The sequence below is a fragment of the Candoia aspera genome, chromosome 6 (assembly GCF_035149785.1).
Source record: "Candoia aspera isolate rCanAsp1 chromosome 6, rCanAsp1.hap2, whole genome shotgun sequence".
NCBI classification, from domain to species: domain Eukaryota; kingdom Metazoa; phylum Chordata; class Lepidosauria; order Squamata; family Boidae; genus Candoia; species Candoia aspera.
The window spans coordinates 42,936,531-42,957,116 of NC_086158.1; the positions used below are offsets into that span (position 1 = coordinate 42,936,531).

General features: G+C 35.2%; 1 protein-coding gene across 4 annotated transcripts in view; it reads left to right on the forward strand.

Moving 5' to 3' along the window:
- Positions 1-20,586, forward strand: part of ARMC8 (armadillo repeat containing 8) — a 72,990-nt gene that overhangs the window by 36,560 nt on the left and 15,844 nt on the right. For 3 of the 4 annotated variants that reach the window (XM_063306867.1, XM_063306865.1, XM_063306868.1), the window contains 12 exons: positions 519-661; positions 745-842; positions 2,741-2,833; positions 5,042-5,101; positions 7,914-7,994; positions 8,950-9,025; positions 9,111-9,201; positions 10,104-10,164; positions 13,118-13,318; positions 14,307-14,402; positions 19,240-19,322; positions 19,573-19,654. In XM_063306867.1, the coding sequence (XP_063162937.1) occupies positions 519-661; positions 745-842; positions 2,741-2,833; positions 5,042-5,101; positions 7,914-7,994; positions 8,950-9,025; positions 9,111-9,201; positions 10,104-10,164; positions 13,118-13,318; positions 14,307-14,402; positions 19,240-19,322; positions 19,573-19,654 (1,165 nt within the window). The remainder of the gene's footprint in view (positions 1-518; positions 662-744; positions 843-2,740; positions 2,834-5,041; positions 5,102-7,913; positions 7,995-8,949; positions 9,026-9,110; positions 9,202-10,103; positions 10,165-13,117; positions 13,319-14,306; positions 14,403-19,239; positions 19,323-19,572; positions 19,655-20,586) is intronic. The other variant, XM_063306866.1, reaches the window with a different exon arrangement.

Below are 20,586 nucleotides of genomic sequence, written 5' to 3' on the forward strand. Positions count from 1 at the left end.
GTGTAGAGCTTGCAGAATAAGAAGCATGGAATATTGTTCCAAATGCTTGTAAAAAAATATCTGTAATACCTGAACAATCCATGATAAAACTAAAAAAAACACACACACTGATCATTGTTTCTGCAGCATAATGGTGCAGGCAAGAAGCTGAGAGAGACAAAAATAAATAGAACTATTTCAATTAAAAAAAAATTTATAAAACAGCTGGTCTATGCTCAAGGTTTTTCTTTATGGATCAAAAGCTGATCCTCAGGAATGTATTTTACAGACTTCCATTAGAGTTTGAATATGAGCCCACAAATGAGTTGAAGCTGATAATTCTACTTTTTTATTACTGGTTTTGGATATAGTTTTCACATTTTTAAAGCCATCTAATGGAATCCAGAAAGGGTTCTATGTAACACCGCATCAATTAGAATTTCCCCAGTTGGTATAATCTGCTTCTTTTTATTGAGAAAGATTCTGTATTTGAATTAATTTATGTCACCTTACTCAAACAGTTGTATTTTTACATGTAGGTTGCTATACTTGCTTCAGCAAGAAAACTCTAGCACTGAGCTAAAAACGGAATGTGCAGTGGTGCTTGGAAGCCTTGCAATGGGTACAGAAAATAATGTTAAATCTCTACTGGACTGCCATATCATACCAGCCTTATTGCAAGGTACCCAATCTTTCATTATTGTGTTTGTTTCTTGAGTGCAGAGTTTGTGAGAACTGAAAAAGAATCTAAACTTGTATTTACAGGGTTACTGTCACCAGATCTTAAATTCATTGAAGCTTGCCTCAGGTGTCTTCGTACTATTTTCACCAGCCCTGTCACTCCTGAAGAATTATTGTATACAGTAAGTTACAGGCAATAACTGATCCTCTGAGTCGTCATACAAGTTAATACATGTAGGTGTTATTTCATGTGTGTTCCTGAGAGAATTTAGAACCATTGAAATTAGAACTGTTGCAATTTATTCAAGCTAGAACTCATTCATAGTCATAAAAACACTACACATGACAACATATGTTGGCTGGAAGAGAATTGGATTCACAAAATAATTGGAATTAAAAACCAGAAAACTATCACTTAAGATAATAGTGTTCATTGGGATGCTTACGGTATGTAACTTCAAGAGTTTTATATATTGCATTTCAAGATATAAAAGCAAGTTAATCAGACTTAGGTACTTTTCTGAGAATCACATACTACTACTGTCATCTGTTGTGGGAGAAGCAAATAAAACTTTATTTTAATTCCCCCTTTGCGGATGTGTGAATAATATTCATTATATTGATTTCAGTGGGGATTAATGATTTAAAAGCTTAATAGTAAAAACTAATATACTTTTGGAAAAATCCACATGTTGTAAAAATAATGTTAGAATTATTAAAAATCTTGTTACTTTATATGAGGCTTCCATTGTCCTCACAGTAAAAGTGGTCACTTGCATCTCTCTGATCAGCGGATTAGCTGGCCCAGTGTAGGAAGGTGAACCACATGGGGCATCCAGCGTGGTCTTAGAGTTTTATGCTGTGAAATGCTCCCAGTGCCTTATATATTTAGCATAAATTAGCAAATTTTGTATTTCTTATTTTGTACTCCAAGTACATGCTAGCTTTCTTGTATTTCGTAATAAATACACTTTAATTTGGAACTAAGACTTTAGAATGAGTTTCTGAAAATCCTAAGGGGAAGTTGTTCAACTGATTTTAGCTGACTGAAGGCAGATCATGAAGAGTTAGGATATAGGAAGTAAAAAGGGATTGGAGGTTCTGGATCTTTCTTTCCCTTCCTTCCCCACCTGTTCTGTATATTCCCTGTACACCTTCCCTTCCCCAGGTGTTGCATATTCCTGCTGGCCAGATCGTCTCCTGATCTCCACTGTGCCTCCCATTTTCTTTCCTCTGCCACTCCTCAGCCACTAGTGTGTTTGGCTTTTCTCCCTTATCCCCCAACCACTTCTTCCTGGACCAAAACATCCCTGTTTACTTCTGTGTATGGAACCTGAAAGTCTGTCTTGTGCAGAGTGGTTCATGCATGGAACGTTTTGCACATCCTTAATTATTATAGTCACTGGTGGGCTATGCTTGGCTTTCTGGGTCATTACTTACATAGTTTATGAAGAGAATAAGTTTTTGAGTTATTTTGCTTCAACATTTTACAGAATTCTTTTATTTTCTGAGAAGCCATTGTAATAGATTAGCAATGAAAATTGAGATTAAGCTCCTTAAAGCAGAAAGCTGTTTCAAGTTCATTCATGATATACTCTGTATATTGATAAGTGATGCATGTAATATTAAATAGAAATTGTGCAGACAAGTCTTAGTAATGAATGTAATAGAATGCATATTTATTTTTCTTTTAAGAAATAATAGAGGCCCCTCATGTTTTTGCTGACTTCTAAATTTTTAGCGGGTGTTACGCATTTTTGTTTCCAAATATTCCTAAGCGGTGCAGAAGGTATATAAAAACCATTCTTAAGGAAGGTTGAAAGTATCAGTTTTCTGAGAATTCAGGGTATCTTGTGATGCTACTTAGATTACGTTCTTAAATTGTCAGAGCTCTATAGCTTTCCAAAATCTTTGGTTATATTGTGTGTTAATTAATGGTCTTGTTTGCAGTCCTCAAACTTCGCTTCCTTCTGAACCACAATATAGAATAAAACATTGTACCAAGTTCTTGAAGTAGATATATCAGTGATTGCTTCTGTTTAAATGTTTCATTTAAATATTCACTTTTCTGACTTTCTAGGATGTTACAGTTATTCCCCACCTCATGGCACTGCTCAGTAGGTCTCGATATACTCAAGAATATGTATGTCAGATCTTCTCACATTGCTGCAAAGTAAGAAATTATCATGAATGTTCTTCCCATATCAACGTGTTTATTTGCTTTCAAAATATTGTTTTACAAGTATTTTAAACATTTTTTCTCTTTGATTCATCATGTTAATCTCATCCGTGTATGGTCTAGTTGGTGTACATACAGTGAATGTATACACAGATATTTTCCTGAAATTTTTCAAAAGCCTTAAATCTTGTTCCCATATTTTAAACTATTCTGTTTTATGTTATACTTGAGGCTGTTCTGAGTTTTTTTAACTCTAGAAACATTATTTGCATGTTCCCCATTCTCTTGACTTTGGCACAGCATTAATAAATGTGAGCACTTGCTTTTCTTAAAAGATCTATAAAGATTTTATAGAATAACATAATCCCCCTATGACAGAGGGGGATTGCTAAGTCTACCCTGATCCTTCATTTTCCCTTTCATGGGAGATTGGTGAAAGCTTTGATATGGTGTTCTATGGATTTGGCCCCTGGAATGAATTTGTCAAGACTTAAATGATTAATGCTTTACAGTGATAAAAGTGAATTTATGAACAGGTTCAAAAATCCAGAGATTTCAGACTTGCAGTTCTATATACATTCTAGAAGAAACATTAATAAAACCACAGTTTTCAAGAAAGGGAGACAAGAAGAAGTATTCAGATAGCAGTCTCATAGCTGTAACCTGAAATGGTATCATTGGAAAAGAATGTTGTTACCTATTCTGTTTCTTTGTAATTGTAATAATCAATGTTGTAATAGCATTGGTCTGCATTTGTGTAAATAGTACCTAAACTGATGCATATATTACAAAGCAGGAATAAACTGTAGCAGCTGATGTTGGATTAGAAAAAGTTGTAAATGATTATTTTGTCTAGGAATTTTTTTTTAGTTACTCCACAAGTAAAAAAGGTAAATCTTTTTCTATACCATCAACAGTTTAGTAAAGAGCACTTCTTGAAGTCAAGTGGCTTCCAACTATAGCATGAATTCAGTATTATATTGTAATATAAATACAATAATTATACTGATTAGAAAATATTTAAGTAAGTATCAGCTTTTGTGGAATACATTAGATTTTGAACCCTGAATTAAAATTTTCTGAAGGGTATATTTAATACAGATAGTGTTAACAGAAACTAAAGGAAGTAGTGAAGAAGTTATGTTGATTTTTTTTAAGTTTCTACAACCATTGTTAAAATTATGGTGAAAGAATATTAGCCACTTTACTAACTTACAGTGCACTAGGGCAAAGTTAAAACTTCCTACTTTTCTTTTCCTTGCTAAAAAACCCTGCCCTCCTAAATTTCTAAAATAGTTTCAGTCAGTATATTTCGACAGATTGGGAGTCAGCTGATAATGAACTGTAATAATAATACTTGACATTTATTTAGCATTTAGAGTCTTCAAAGTATTTCATTGATCTCGAGACGTGAGGGAGAGATTTTAAAAACAGATATATCGGTATTATTTCTATATTACAAGCAGTGGACTAAGATTAAGGAATAGTTTGCCTAAGATTACCAAGAGAATTCGTTTATTTACTGGATCCCTGAGGTCCACAAGTTGGAAGCAAGTGAAAACAGTGGCTTACAGGAACAGGGCTAACTATGTATTGTATTGCCCACAATGGAATATATACAGATACAAACCAATATCTTAATAGTACATGTAATAGATCAAGTATTATAGCTCAAATGGCTCCATGGCAAAGGATTTTTTTGTTCTTTATTTTCAGTTTTACTGCAAATACTCAAGATTTGCAGAATCTTGAGAGCACAAAATACATACCAAACTGAATGCCAGTATGCTGCATATCACGCAGGGATCTGTCAGTTAATTCAGTCTTCCTTTCCCCATTCTTGACCTCAAGAGTTTATGACAAAAATGAAGGTAGACCAGGGGCTATATGGTTCCCAGCTTCGTTTTATAACCATTGTGCTTATTACCATGTTTTTATTTATATGCCCTTTTCTAAACAAATATATTTATGTCTTGTGTATTGAACTGTAATTGCTCAATGCACAATAGGATTCAATATGGTCCATAATCTAAAATATGAGGAACAGATTGGCTTCATAAATCATTGCATTATATTTGGAAGAGCTCATTGGAGGGAGGGGAGGGAGTAGACTCACCATGGCTAAATAAGCTTCAAGTTTGAAAAAGAAAGACAAAATTATACTTGACTTTAATTTTATATCTTTTAATATCTGTTCTTCAGCTCCGACACTGGCATAGCTGCGGCTTTAAATCCTCGCCTCAGCCACTTCTATGTGCCAATGTAAGTTTTTTTCCTACAATGTGGTATATTAATTGCATTTTTAATTATAACATTTGTCAGTGATAGTAGCTGAAGTCTCAAAAGTCCACGTTCTTTTCAGATGTTGTTATGCTGGTTGTATGTAGCTTAATATCTTATTTTTACTTGAATCAGAATATATGTATACATTTTATTGGCAAATTGTAACATTTTTAGAGCTCTCTTCTGATATAAAAATGAAAGGATTAAGGTGAAACAATATTGAATAATGACTTAAGAGAAGCTATCTGTAGTATGAGTGTCAAAATATACTAGAAGGACACCAAAAAACCACAGACCGAACGAAGACTTTCCAACTTTCACCTTTCTACAGGCAGTCACAATAAGATGTTAGGGGTTTTAAGTTGAGCATACATTATAACTGGTTCATAATAAAGATAATTTATTATGTCATGTTTAGTTGAAACTAACAGCAGATTAGAAGAGAAAGGGAAGAGACATCTGCTTGTTCACCGGCTAAAGGAAAACACCATGAACAGAAAGCAAAGCTAGGCAGTAAAATCTGGCATGTATTATCTCATTAGTTAATAAGATAGAACTGAAATGTATTAATCTTTTTTGTGGCTGTTGGTGACATTATTTAGAACAGTGACTACTCTGGTCTTAACATTATCAAGATGCTTCTAAAATCATAACATTGTCAAAAAGATAATAAAGTTTTGAGTAGGTTTTACACAGTAAATAAATATTTAATCTTTTCTTTAATATCACTGAAACCTAGTTTTTTTGGGATACAAATATATTTGACTAGCACTAATTTGGTATAGCTTTTATTACTCATATTCAGTTTTATTTGGAAAAAGTATACATAGTTAAAGGGAGGCTTTTTTGTGTGATTAGGACAGAAAAGACTTTTTGTCCCTTCATAAAGAATTAAGATTCAGAGTCTGATAAATTCAGAGATATGGAGCCGACAAGTCAAATAAAGATCAACAGGAAACTCATATGGGAAATAACACAATAAAAATTGTAACTTGGCAAATATGGTCAGAGCAGCATAAAAAAAACTTACTGGAATTGCATTTCTTTTGGTTTATGATTGCTTTTTTATAGTTAAAGATGCAAATAGAATGAAAAAATATAGTAGCAAATTAAAAATACCTAGTATCCTGAGTTTTTTGCATGTCATTTTAGATTCTTGTGGTTGCTTTGTAAGATTCTTTTGTTTTAACACCTTTCAATTTTAGCTACTTTAAGCTTTTAATGTAAAAAGAAATATGCAACAATAAATGTCCACACTTCCTATCCTTCTACCTGTTAGATTTATATCTCACCTTTTGTTTTGGAGCTCAAAGCAATATACATAGCACTTCTTCCCTTTTTTCCACACAACATCCATGTAAGGTGGGTTGGGCTGAGAGTGACTGGCCCGAAGTCTCTCAGAGAGCTCCTGTGGCTCAGGTTAGACTTGAACTTGTGTCACCCTAGTGCCAGTCTGATACCTTAAGCATTATGCCCCACTGGCCACCAGTGATCCTGTGAACTGATAACTGGGTCATCAGTTGAAAATGGTGGTCTTTTCCTCTGCATTCCCCAAAGTCCATGTTGTACATCCTTAGCCTCATGCTTTCTTGTGCACACTTCCTTCAATCAGCAGCCAAATGTTGCTGAAAATACTGTTAGTGTGTCTTGAAATATATTTCTTCTAAGGTTGCATCCTATATGTACCTTTCTTATTGAATCTCATACCCATGCAAAATGTTAATTTATATTGCGCAAAATACTTAATAATGTTCTATTCAAATTGAATTGCCATTTGGTGGTCATGGGGAGCTGCAATTTTGCATTTCAGATTCAATTGTTCAGTGTCATTCACAAGAATCTCACTGCTATAAAAATTAGGAGCTTCCACTTTAAATATGGAGTGTATTTGACAAGTATACTTGTTTAAAAGCACATATAAAATAGCCAAAAATAGTTACAGATAACATTTGTATTGGAGTTGGTACGATTACTTCTCTCTTGAGATATATAAGAAACCCTTGGACTTTTCATCTTAAATGTATAAATATGCTCCTCCAAGATCTTCTTTATTTTCTACTCATAAAATATATAATTCCCCTGGATGAAATGGGCTGTTAGATACCAGAGTCTCTTTTACAGTATCCTGTAGCCATATTTTCAAGACCCAAAGTAGAGAAAAGTGAGTTTCATTTCTAAACAGCTCCTAATTTTTCATTTTGAAAGTATCCCAATGGACACTTAGTAAAAGGACAATAATCATTTGATTTTTGGCAACATATAGTTAATTGTCTACAGATCAATATTCAGGGTAACCCAGTATTACCATTTTTACAGCATGCAGCTTGTCTGTATGTTCTTTCCTTTCTTTCTATCAAAATAGCAACCTCTTCCTCAGTGCTACAATTCTTGCAGTAAGTACCACCTGCAAGTTTGGTGCTACTTCTCTTCCAAGTCCTACTTGGAGGGAAGAACACTTTTCCTCTAGATTGAGGTAAAAAGAAAAAGTTAACTTAACTGACACCTCCACCTCCCAATGACTGCTGTTTAAAGAACAAAAAAATGTAGAACAAAAGAGCAAGCAATGCACTTTATGACTTACACACTTTTGTAAAATTTTGACTTATTTTTTAAAATTGCTGTCAAGCAGTGAAGTTGAAGTGGTATAATGAGAATCCAGTTCTAATATTTATTTGAAATGAATGACATTAGACATTGAAAGCTATAAGCCGGCAAGTAAGCAGTATAAAGTAAAATAATTATGTTTTCGTTTACAGTAAGTTTAAAGAGCGGTGGCTTATTTTTTTAATAGGGTCCAGACCATCAGACAGTGCTGTTTAATCATGGAGCAGTGCAGAATATTGCTCATCTGTTAACTTCTGCATCTTATAAAGTAAGCCAGTAATATAATCTGTATTCTATAAACTAAGCTACTATTTTAAAATCTTGGTGCAATATTACTGGCAGAGTAATAAGTGTAAGTTACTATGGCTCTTTTCTGATGAGAAAGGAACTGCATGTATTTTTCATTTAGGCTTGGCTATATATGTACAGATGTGAAAGAGACCTTATTTCTTGTAGAGCAATATTGAAAAAGTAAGTTTCATATTCTTCTTATAAAGGATTTTTTTTCTGATGGGTATGGTGGCAGATGCATATATGAGGTAAGAGACAACAAGAATGTTTGGAGGAAAATACTGTTAAGAAAGTTAACTTTCTATGAAGGTGGCATCTGCCAGGGAACATTGTAGACATTATATACTTATTATAACATAATAATAGGTGTTTGGTATCCAGCATGCCAAAATCAAAACAAATTTAGTGCATGAGGGTAATTACAGTGAAATTCAGTCAAGCCATTAATACTGTATATGAAGTTGAATGAAATGGATAGAATTAATAATTACCAATAGCTTTAATACTGTTTTGTTATCTGGAGTATTAAAAAGAATTAAGTTTTAAAAAAATCCTCTAGATAAAGTTAGGGAACTATAATTACAATATTTAGCTGTGGGAAGAGGACTGAAAGTAAATATTTGTCACAAAATGTTTTGGGACTCTGTAGAAAAGGAATTTGATCTATGTTCTGTAGTTTTGAACATCCACTTTTCCCAAATCAGGATGCATAAAAACAAGTTTCAGTCACCTTAGAAAATGCACAGCGATTTGGGCAATAAGTCACATCCCTTTGGGAAGTTTGCTTTCACACTTTTGAAAAGTACTCTTTAGTCTTTTGAGTATTTAAAATATTTTTGATGAGTTTTTAAATTAGTTTCACTTGACTTATAGTTCTTAAAACAAGAGAGTGCTTTCATTGTAATTAACATAAATGCTGTATATTTGTACAGGTTCGAATGCAAGCATTGAAATGTTTTGCAGTTCTAGCCTTTGAAAACCCCCAGATTTCAATGACTCTTGTAAATGGTAGGTTTCTGAGGTCAGTATGGGTGTTCATTAAATAATTACAGTTTAACTATTTCTTGAAACATATTTTCCCTTTGTTTTTCAGTGTTGATCGATGGAGAACTATTACCACAGATATTTGTGAAGATGTTACAAAGGGACAAGCCCATTGAAATGCAGCTCACATCAGCCAAATGGTAATCCTTAGGATGTAGGAAAAATGCTAAATGTTTATTTATATGTATTTTATAATATAATGGCTCCCATGTAATTATGGGTGCATCATATCAACCCCAGCAAAATTATACTATCTTAATCTAATATCTCAGTCACCAGTATTAATGGTAGGCAATTAATGGTATTTTTGGTAGGCAATCCTTTTAGGACAGTGAACACATTTGGACTTTTGCAGACATTTGGGAGGCATTTTCACAGAATGACAGCCATATTAGCTATGACCAATCATAAAACAGGCATTTACTAGGAGGAGGACAGGAGAGAGAGTACTCCTTGTCATTATATCTTGCTCCCTCATTCTCCATCTAAGATGTTTTTATCAAATTAGCCTGCATTTGTCTTCTATTTAGGAAGATAGGTGTGTTTCCAAACAAAGCACAGGGCTGCAGCCAGCCACTATTTAGCCACTATTTTAATTTTCTAAGAACCTTACCTGAGTTATATATATTTGATGACTTAATATTAATTTATTGAATTATGGAAAGAAATGTGAACTTGTTTTATGGTGCCCCATCACATGAAGTCTAAGAAAGGAGGGATTTCTTTAATTAATTAACTTTATTTTTATATTGCTATACTTGACACGAATTTGTGGTGGTGTACAATAAATACCACAGATGGGTGTTGTGTTTGCCTTGGTGTGAGGTCCACTTGTAATTGTCAAAGCATACACAGCCATAATGCTTTCCATGCTTTAGGTCCTAGATTGCTCTCATTAAAAGAACAGATGATGCTCAAAGTACATAATACTATGATACTGTTGCCCCGTGAACAAATTTTAGTATCATAACAAAATCAAAACTATACTGTAGATGTAGTATACTGAAATCAGTAATCATGTTATTTTGATATTTCATTATAGCCTTACGTACATGTGCAGAGCTGGAGCAGTCCGCACTGACGATACCTGCATTGTGTTAAAGGTAAGTGGGTGAATCACATTGATAGTATTTAAAACAATTACCTCAAAACAAATAGTGGAATGACTTTATTGCTGAAAACAGGATGTTTAGTAGAGTCAGAAAATAGGTAATAAAACTGTTCCTATTTGATTTTATTAGCAACACTATTTCAGTTGTATGCTTTGTATACCACCCTGAGTCTGTGTAGAATGTGGTTTTCTTTTCACTCTGAGTTTGTGTTTTTCTTTGTTAAATACACAGATTGAGATTTTAGTTAGACGTCCAGTTTTGTATTTTTCTTTTTAAGTCTATTTGCTCTAGATTATGAAGTAATATGCAACTTAAAACACCTGTCAGATTTGTGGCTTAAAACAGAAAAAAAAAATCATTTCTACAAATTAGTCTGAGATCTACCTTTGAACAATATAGAAACAGATATAGATTGTTTTTTGGAGTTATGAGGTGTCAGTACATGTTGATTACTTGGGAAGTGATAGTCTATCACATTGAACACAATAAAGGTAATTTTTCTAGATTCATGAAAATGCCCTTTTTTTATGACTCATTATTGTACAGAGCAAAGAAAGATGATTGCCCTCATGGACATATGATGACAGCCATGTTTTTCTCCGTACATTTCAGTAGTACATAATTTGCTTCAGTTATCTTCTTTTCCCCTTTCCCAATGTTTTAACATTAGTAGCAGCAGCAACAGCAGCTATTCTTTCCATTTATCCCAAACAAGAACAATATAAGGGCTGAACTTCCAGAGGGAGAAACAGCAGACTGAAAACAGCTCTGTGAAAAGCGGAGCCAACAACCGTGGCAGAATGAAGAGCCGGCGAGTAGACTGGCTCTTCGAAACCTCTCTGGACAAGGAGAGGACTCATCCACAAGTGTTCCAAACAGGTGCTCCTTGTGAGGAGACGGCAAGATAGTGGTCTCCAGCGGGACCACTAGAACTCTGGGAGAGTAGCCAACTTGCTCAAACCATGGTCAGTGCCTTTGAAAGGACACTAAGTTAGCATACTTCCTTTTCTAATCACTTTTAAAATTGCTTGTTAACTGCTTTTCAGCTATTAGGAACCTTTGGATCAACAGGTTTTACAGCACCTGGTGAGTTTCCTTCAATCCTTAGCAAAAGAAAGTTTTAACTACAAGTTTAAGAATTTAAGAAAATATTTTTTGGAATAAACAGCAAAATGGTGATTAACATTTTGATTTTAGAAAGTTACAAATTTGAATTTTGGAATTAATTATAAAGAATCCTTCCCATGGGAAAATGCTTCTGTTTTGAATTCTTTTTTAAAAAACCCATAATAAGATACAATTTTAAAAATTGGACACTAGAAGGAACTGAAGATTACAGTTAAAGGACAAAAACACAAACTTCACTTGAAGTTACAGAATGAAGCAAAATATTCTAACATTACACATACTGAAAAATGAACTCAAAAGTTAATGGTATCAGCAGAGGTATCTGCCTCTATGGAGAAACTGTGTTATGGAGGAAGTACAAGTTTTACCTGACAAGATCGAGACAGAGTTGAAAGTGGATTTACAAATGACAGGGTACAAGAATGACATGGAAAAAGATCTTACACTGGACATACAAAAGAAATGGCTGATGCCTTAATAATTAAAAGGGATATACAAGCAATAAACCAAGAGAGCGACCTGGATAATTTTCCTACATTGGATTTACAAAAGGGGCTTGTTCAAGTTTTGAAGAATCTTGTGAGAAGAGACAAAGAAAAAATGAAAAGAAATCAAGTTCTAGGACATTATTTGAATGGACTAAATATTAAGATTGTTAGAAGTAAAAGGAAGGAATATAAAGTTGGTTTATTTGGGTAAGGTTAGATACCTTGTTATTTCTGGTAGCCTTTAATGGACTTTTGCTGACACAGGACTGAAATGATGATGCTTTATGGATTTGTTTATAAATAAGAGATGGGATATAGGAAGAAGAGATCATTTGTTGTATTTTAAGAGGAGGTGATAAGTTACTAATATTCATACTTCTTGTGATGAAGGTGGGAAGTCACTTCTTTATATATTTTTCTTTTTCTTTACTATATTTTCTTTCTTTTCTGTTTGTTTCTGTTTCTGTTTTTCTTCTTTCTTTTCTGCACCTTCTACTCTTCCTTTTTAATCTTTTTTTAGTTTTTTAAACTAAAACAGTATTTTTGCTGTTTTAATTATAATCTTTAAAAGAATTTTAAAGATAATCTTTAAAAAAATTACTGTTAGAAAAAAACAATATAAAGGCTGCTTAAGATTTGGTGTTGATTTCTCAGGGCAATGGTGTTGTGAATTGTACATTATTCTGTGGGTTAAATATCAGATAATTTTTTCCAGGGAAATGAACCCAGCAATTCTTCCCTTTCTTGAGATTTGAGGTATTCTTCTTGTTTGTGGTGGTGTGTATGTAATCCTAGGCACTGGACCTTTCTTAGAACTTAACTATGAAAAGAAATTCCTTCGTTTTGTGTACAAGGATTTATTCTTACCACATCTGATCTGGTTCATTTTTCCCCACAAAGCCATTGAATAACAAATGAACTGCATTATAGGCCAAATTGCCAGCCCTTGTGATTGTGGAATTATTGGCCAGAATTATTTCTGTTTTTGAAAATAGTTGGTGTTCAGTAATACTAAATTATTCTGCCTTTAAATCATGTTTATACAATCTAATAAATCTTGTTTAATGGAACTTAGACTCATGGCTTAATAATGTTCTGTGCAAGTTTCTTAGTTGCATAAAATCGCTTTGAATTTGTGATCATATAGCAAAAAAAATCAATTGTTGCTTTAAATTTTATTGTTTTACAAATATCTAGGTAGATTTGAGGACGTGTTTGATTAGGAAATGTCTTTTAAAAGACATATTTTTAGAAACAAATCTAACAGAAATTTAAGAAATTTGTAAATAACTAGTTAAAAAACTAATTTCAGATTTTGTAATTTCCAGACATTACCATGTTTGGCACGGATGTGTAGTAAAGAGAGACTATTAGAGGAGAGAGTAGATGGAGCAGAAACTCTGGCCTATTTGATTGAAGCAGATATTGAACTACAGAGAATCGCCAGTATTACTGACCACCTTATTGCAATGCTTGCAGACTACTTCAAATACCCCAGCTCAGTGAGTGCCATCACTGATATAAAAAGGGTAGGTTTATTATAAATTAAGTGTTTGTGTGTGTGTGAGAGAGAGATGATAACTTGGATTAATATATTTACTGCATATCTATATGGTTCTACAATCGTTGTTTGTAGACCCAAATGAAAATCTCACAGAATCTTCTGCAGAGACAATGTATGAATTAGCTTTTTAGCTATACATGCTATTTCTTTGCTCCTGACTGTGTGAGAAAACAAACTAGATGGGTTTGTTTTAATTTTTATAAATAACTCAAGGCGGGGAACATACCAAATACTCCTTCCTCCTCCTATTTTCCCCACAACAACAACCTGTGAGGTGAGCTGGGCTGAGAGAGAGGGACTGGCCCAAGGTCACCCAGCCGGCTTTCATGCCTAAGGCAGGACTAGAACTCCCAGTCTCCTGTTTTGTGCAGTCATCAACTTTGTTTTGTCTTGCTTCATCTAGTGTCCTCTCCTATTCAGGGTCTAACTTTAAGTCAGCTCAAGTTGGCTGTTTGTACAAGTGGGCGTGGCCCTGATTACTACATAGACAGAACACCACTACAAAATCCCAGGGTGTAGGCTAAACAGGAAAGCTGAAGAAAAAAATCTGGGAAAAAGGCAACAGCAAACAGTTTCTATATTGTTTCAAGAAAACTATATGGATGCATCCACTCAAGCACCAGGACTTGAGCTCAGTTTAAGGGAATTGGTAGGATTTGTAAGATTTAAATTGTTATAATTGAAGTGAACAGAAGTGAAGTTCTATCTGAAAACAGGCACAGAATAAAGTACCAGTTGAAAATTCTTAAAAGTGCTTCCTAATGTAAACACTTCAAGACTTAGCTGCTACTGTAGCTGTAACTCATTATGTGAAATACGTCTTTAAAAGTTTGCAATGTATTTTTATTTGTTTACATCACTCTCTATTCTAGTCAGAACTCAGAATGTATACAGTTGGATCAACATCCATGGGTTTGCAATTAAAAAAATGTGAATTTAATTATTTTTAATAGCTTGATCATGACTTAAAACATGCTCATGAATTGCGCCAGGCTGCATTCAAGCTCTATGCTGCACTTGGAGCAAATGATGAAGACATTCGAAAGAAGGTAAGTCTGAGAATTTATCAGTTAGTTTCCAGTACCTCAAAGCCAGGAAGTAACTTGGAGAATTTTGAAATGATAAAGTTGTTATCTCTTGGTAGTGCAGGTAGTCCTCGCTTACTGACTGTTCAGTGGCCGTTCGAAGTCTGAAAAAGACTTTTGACTGGTCCTCAAAGTTCCAGCCATCACGGCACCCCCATGGTAACAAGATCACAATCTGGGCACTTGGCAACTGGCTCACACTTACAACGGTTGCAGTGTCCCATGGTCACACGATCGCCATTTGTGACCTTCCCTGCCGGCTTCCCACAAGCAAAGTCAATGGGGAAGCTGGCAAAGAAGGTCGTACGTCACTCTGTTAAGTCACTTACACACTCCCCTGCCCAGCAGCAGCTGCCCCTGGCCTTCCGTGCTTGTGCCGTGCCTTACCTTACCTGCCTGCTGGCCTGCTTGCAAGCCACGTAGGACTCGCTTAATGAGAGCAATAGGGAGTGCTGGGATTGCCATCGCTAAGTGATGTGGCCATGTGATCACACTTTACGACCGCATTGCTTAGCGATCGAAATTCTGGACCCATTTACTGTTGTGAACCGAGGACTATATGTAATTTCCCATTCAGCCTCAAACACTATTTTTTTATTAGAATTTTACTAAGCTTGAAAAGAAAGATAAAAGCTACAAAAACAAAAAACAAAGAGAAGAAAAACTAAAAAGGTGTGAAAACTCAAAAGAAATTTTTTTTCGACATTACAAAAAGATGTGACTTCCGACTTTTAACAGGAAGGATATACAAAAATTTTCCATAATCAATCTCTTACTTTATATTAAACTAAAATCACATGATTTCTATAAATCATTCTCCTTTAGTACATTATAAAAATCACAAAATACACTTACTCCCTTCCCTTATATTAAAATAAAAAAAATCATATAAACTGCCTAAACGACTCCCCTCGCAAAAATAACACTTAATTTAACTTCCTACTACTGTTCTATACATTTCTGTCTACTATAATAAAAATCAAACTAAAAAGCACATAAATTGTCTGCCATTATAGTAAATAATGTTATTTGTTCAGTCGCCTCCGACTCTTCATGACTTCATGGACCAGCCCACGCCAGAGCTTCCTGTTGGTCGTCAACACCCCCAGCTCCCCCAGGGACGAGTCCATCACCTCTAGAATATCATCCATCCACCTTGCCCTTGGTCGGCCCCTCTTCCTTTTGCCCTCCACTCTCCCTAGCATCAGCATCTTCTCCAGGGTATCCTGTCTTCTCATTATGTGTCCAAAATATTTCAGTATTGCCTTTAATATAATTCCCTCAAGTGAGCAGTCTGGCTTTATTTCTTGGAGGATGGACTGGTTTGATCTTCTTGCAGTCCAAGGCACTCTCAGAATTTTCCTCCAACACCACAGTTCAAAAGCATCGATCTTCGTTCGCTCAGCCTTCCTTATGGTCCAGCTCTCACAGCCATATGTTACTACGGGGAACACCATTGCTTTAACTATGCGGACCTTTGTTGTCAGTATAGTAAATAATACAACAGTTTTAATAATCTTAATAAACCCAAAAAAGAGAAGCAATTCGAAACAATGACCTTAAATCAGATTCTTAAAACCATCCAAATAAACATTTTTATACCCTAATAATCTTAATCCATATCCTTAAAAACAAATAACATCAGTCAAACCCTAAAAGTGATCCAGATAAACATTCTTTAACCCTTATCCCGCTTCAAATAAACCAAAGCATTTACATATCCCCACAATGTGTTTTTAAGACCTTTTCTCTTAAAAACAAACAAACAACCCAACTACTTCCCTCAAAAATTCCAACATCTCTTCAGAAAACCTCCCATACATAATGACCCCTTCTTTTTATGGCAGTCAATTTCACTTATTTTTATTTATTAGTCAGATTTTGTTACTGCCCATCTCCCCGAAAAGAGGGACTCTGGGCGGTTTACAATAAAATTAATACTATAACAATAAACGTTAAAATCCCATAAAAATAAAAACAAGTTACAAATATAAAATACAATATAAATAAATATAGAATCCAAGTAGCTATAAAAATTCCAATCCGGTGGGAGGGGCTCTAAGGTGCGAGCCACCCTAAAGAATGACTTCCCACCTTCCCGCCCCAAGCAAGATGGCAAAACCAAGACTTCAGGGCCTTCCGGAAGGTCAGGAGTGAAGGGGCCTGCCTCACCTCCGAGGGCAAGATGTTCCAAAGGGCGGGGGCCACTGCAGAGAAGACCCGCTTCCTGGACCCCACTAGATGAAATTCTCTTACAGACGGGGTCCGTAACATGCCCTCTCTGCTTGATCAGGTGGGGCGGGTCAATGTTATGGGGATGAGACAGTCCCTCAGGTAACCTGGCCCCATGCCATATAGGGCTTTAAAAGTGATAACCAACACCTTGAATTGGACCCAGAAGCAAACTGGCACCTAGTGCAGTTCATGCAGTAAAGGTGTTTTACGTGCCGATCTAGGGGCACCAAGAATAGCCCGCGTAGCTGCATTCTGGACCAGCTGCAGCTTCTGGATACTCTTCAAGGGAAACCCCGTGTAGAGCGCATTGCAATAGTCTATATGGGAGATGACCAGGGCATGAGTGACTGTTCAGAGGGCTTCTTGCTCCAGGAATGGGTGTAACGGGCGCACAACATGAAGTTGAGCAAAGGCCCTCCTGGCCACGACTGCCACCTGCTCTTCAAGCAGAAGTTGTGAGTCCAGAAGAACCCCCAGATTATGCACCGGGTCTGTCTGGGGCAGCGTAACCCCATCCAGAACTAAAGATGACAATTTCCTTGAAAAAGAAGAGCTGTCAACCCACAGCCACTCTGTCTTACCAGGGTTCAGCTGAAGCCTGTTGTTCCCCATCCAGACCCCCACAGCCCCTAGGCACCAAGAAAGGGCAGTCACTGCATCTCTTACCTCACCCGGGATGGAGATGTATATTGGGTATCATCAGCATACTGCTGATGCAGATCCCTCTCTTTTTGCTTGCTGATCCCTTTCTTCATTAAATTTCTCCAACTCCACTATCAAATCTTCATCTATCATCTCAACAGAAATCCCAGTCTCATTCGTAAACATTTCTATCACTGTTGAATTCCTCAGTTTCATCCACTACATCCCCAATGAAATGACACATTTTAGAGCTCATATTTTCCATAATATCCTGACTGTCTTGTATAGAAACTTGATAGGAGTCAGAAAAGATCTGTTTAAAATCTTGATGGAAGTCAGAAAAAATCTGTTTAAAATCCTCCATGTCTCATGCAGTCTCACCCCCAGGAGCTTAACTAGCGAAAGTTGAAGATATGGAAAAGTTCCAAAGTATGTTCACACAGAGTGAAAGTGAGATAAGCAGACAGTTCCCATGGGAAAGTAGAAACAAAGCTGAAGGTTTAAATCAGCTGATTCAATGTGTAGGAAAATGCTAATATCTTCAAAGTTAATATCAAAATAAAGGAAGTAAATACAGGAAGACAATCCTTTATATTTGGAAGGAGAGCAAAATCCAAAACTTAAAAAAGATTTTTTTTTTAAAAAAAGTAATCCCAAAAATAACAATAAGCACCAAGAGAGCCAGCTTCTCCTTGCTGTAGAAAGCCTCTCTTAGGGTATGCATAATTAAAAAAATAAATAAATTTGGTGATATAGAAATGGTATAGCCAGTCTTAGTGTCCCTTGAAGGCAACAGCGTGGTTTGGAAAATGGTGCTGTCCCAGCCTCCCAGCTAGCTCTTACCAGTTGAATGTGAAGTGCTGTTTGCGATCTTCTGGCTTCAAGCAGCCATCTGGAGGACAGATGGGGTGGTTCCAGGTGTTTTCCTTCATCTGGAGAACACTCCTGGGCTTCAGGAAAACCCACCTGAGCCCCCCCCCAAATTGCTGCGTTGTCAGTTCCGCCCACTAAGCCCGCGGGCACAGCTGCTCGGTCCTCCATGTCCCCACCAGAAGTGAGCCTCAAACACTATTATCTTCCTGTCCACAGTCTTGGGATTACGGGAAACAGATCAGTAATTTTTCCTGCCTTGACTGAGTTCACGTCCTACAGAATTTGCTTCCCTTTCTTGGTTGTTCAGACTTCTGATATGCTGACCTTTTAGTTATTTAGATTAGTTTTGTTTAAATCTCTGCATATTAAACTAAGTATAAGAGTAGATGTTTCAATAGTTTAATATGCAGAGATATAAAGCTGTTATTTTTAGCAACTAACTAGCAATTTTGATGTTACTAGCATACCAAGGGATCATTCCAAAAGTTACTGGAATAATATCCTGCAAATAACTTCACTATGATATTCATTTATAGAGTAAAAGTGCTGTGCCACTCTTGTACAAGTTGTATAAAAGGGAATTATAGCACTCAGTGAAGATACAGAAAATAAGTTAAAAATTAGTGTATATAGCTTTGTCATTGAAGTGTATGCTTTGCTTATCACTAGTTTCAATAAAGTAATAATTGGTGACAAAGTAAGATATATGGATAAAGTGTTGCAATTTCCTAGTTAAAAAATACTAGGTTTAATTGAATTGCAGAAAATTAAATAACTTGGAGAATGCCTCTTAATAGGCACTGCCATTTTTGTTCAGGAAAACCTAATGTTGGGTTTTACTTTTAATATATAAATGTGCTTCATTGTCATAATATCACATAGACATGAAATTTCTTTTTAAAATGTGAAATTCAAATTTGACATGTTTACCAGTTAACATTGGTGCATATGCATACACAGTACATGGCATTAAAATAAACATACTAAATGTTCTGTTTTGTTCTGTAAAATCAGTTCTTCCAATAACTTGTTTGATAACTTTTTCTTTCAGATAATTGAAACAGAAAATATGATGGATCGGATTGTAAATGGCTTATCTGAGTCTAGCATCAAAGTGCGCTTAGCTGCAGTCAGGTATAAATTTACCTAGTGGGATTATTCTTACATTTGGTGTATTTAGTCTGACAATTGTTCACTTCCTTTATTAGGACATACAGTGATCTTAAATTATTTGAAATTATGACTTATCTTTAGCAGTAATTGTAATAATGATGAAACAGTCTGAATTCTCAGTTCTTAGTTCAGTTTCTCAGAAAGCTTATATGCAAAGCTATTTCTAAGGAAAAGAAGTATTTTGCAGCTTATACCTCATTTTTCTGAGCAGATGTTTGCACAGTTTGTCAAGATCTGTACAGCAACTACGAACAAGTTTCCAAGATCATGCTGTATGGAAACCCTTAATGAAGGTAAGCACATTGGGTGATTGATTATTCTGATATAAATTGCAGTGACAATATTATAGTACAATTTTGAGACTAGTTAAAGAAAAGTTATCTCTGTATCTAAAGATATCTCTCTAGTGATATAACTATTCATTTCAACTCACCTAAAATGTGATCTTTCTAAGATCTAGGAATAATGGAATATAATGCATTGGAATAAAAGGATGTTGTTGGATATAAAATGGTTTTAAAATAATGTGTAGTAGGTTTATACTTCTAATTAAAAATGACTGTTTCGGCTTAGGTTATTTTAAATGTTGATGACAACAGAATGCTTATCTTGATAAATATGATTTTAAAAAAAGTAATTCTCCAGCCCTTATTTTTATAAAGCTGGAAGCCACTGAAGTAGATTTTTTTTAAAGGTGAATGCCTTTGGGTTGCACAGTCAGGAAAATACTACATTGCTACAAAATGTTTAAAGTGCTACTCTGTGAGGTGTTTCAGATGGTAAATGCTTTTTAAAACTGGTCATTTTTCCAGTTGCAATCCTTATGGAGAATTAACTATTTATTTATATACCACTTAGAAAGCACAAGAATTGTTTGCAGTGTTCTCTAAAATAATTTTTCATTATATTTTTTCACTAGCAAAAGATGGAATAATAACTTTTAAGTCTTAAGTAATTTCCACCTAGATTAGATATTATCTCCTGTCATGAGAAAGGGAGTAATGTATAGGCATTTAAAGAAGGAAGACATGTTTCCTCTTTCTCTTTCCTTGGCTACGTATAGGCAACTGAGATGTCAGTTATGACTCTGTTTTGAAATTGGAAAAGAATCAGTTGCAAAAATAGATATTGGTACTATTTAATTTCCAAATGGTAAAAGGAAGCTAGGGTCCAGATTCTGCATCTACACAGGTAGCAAGGGAAATGTATTTAGTTTGATATATGT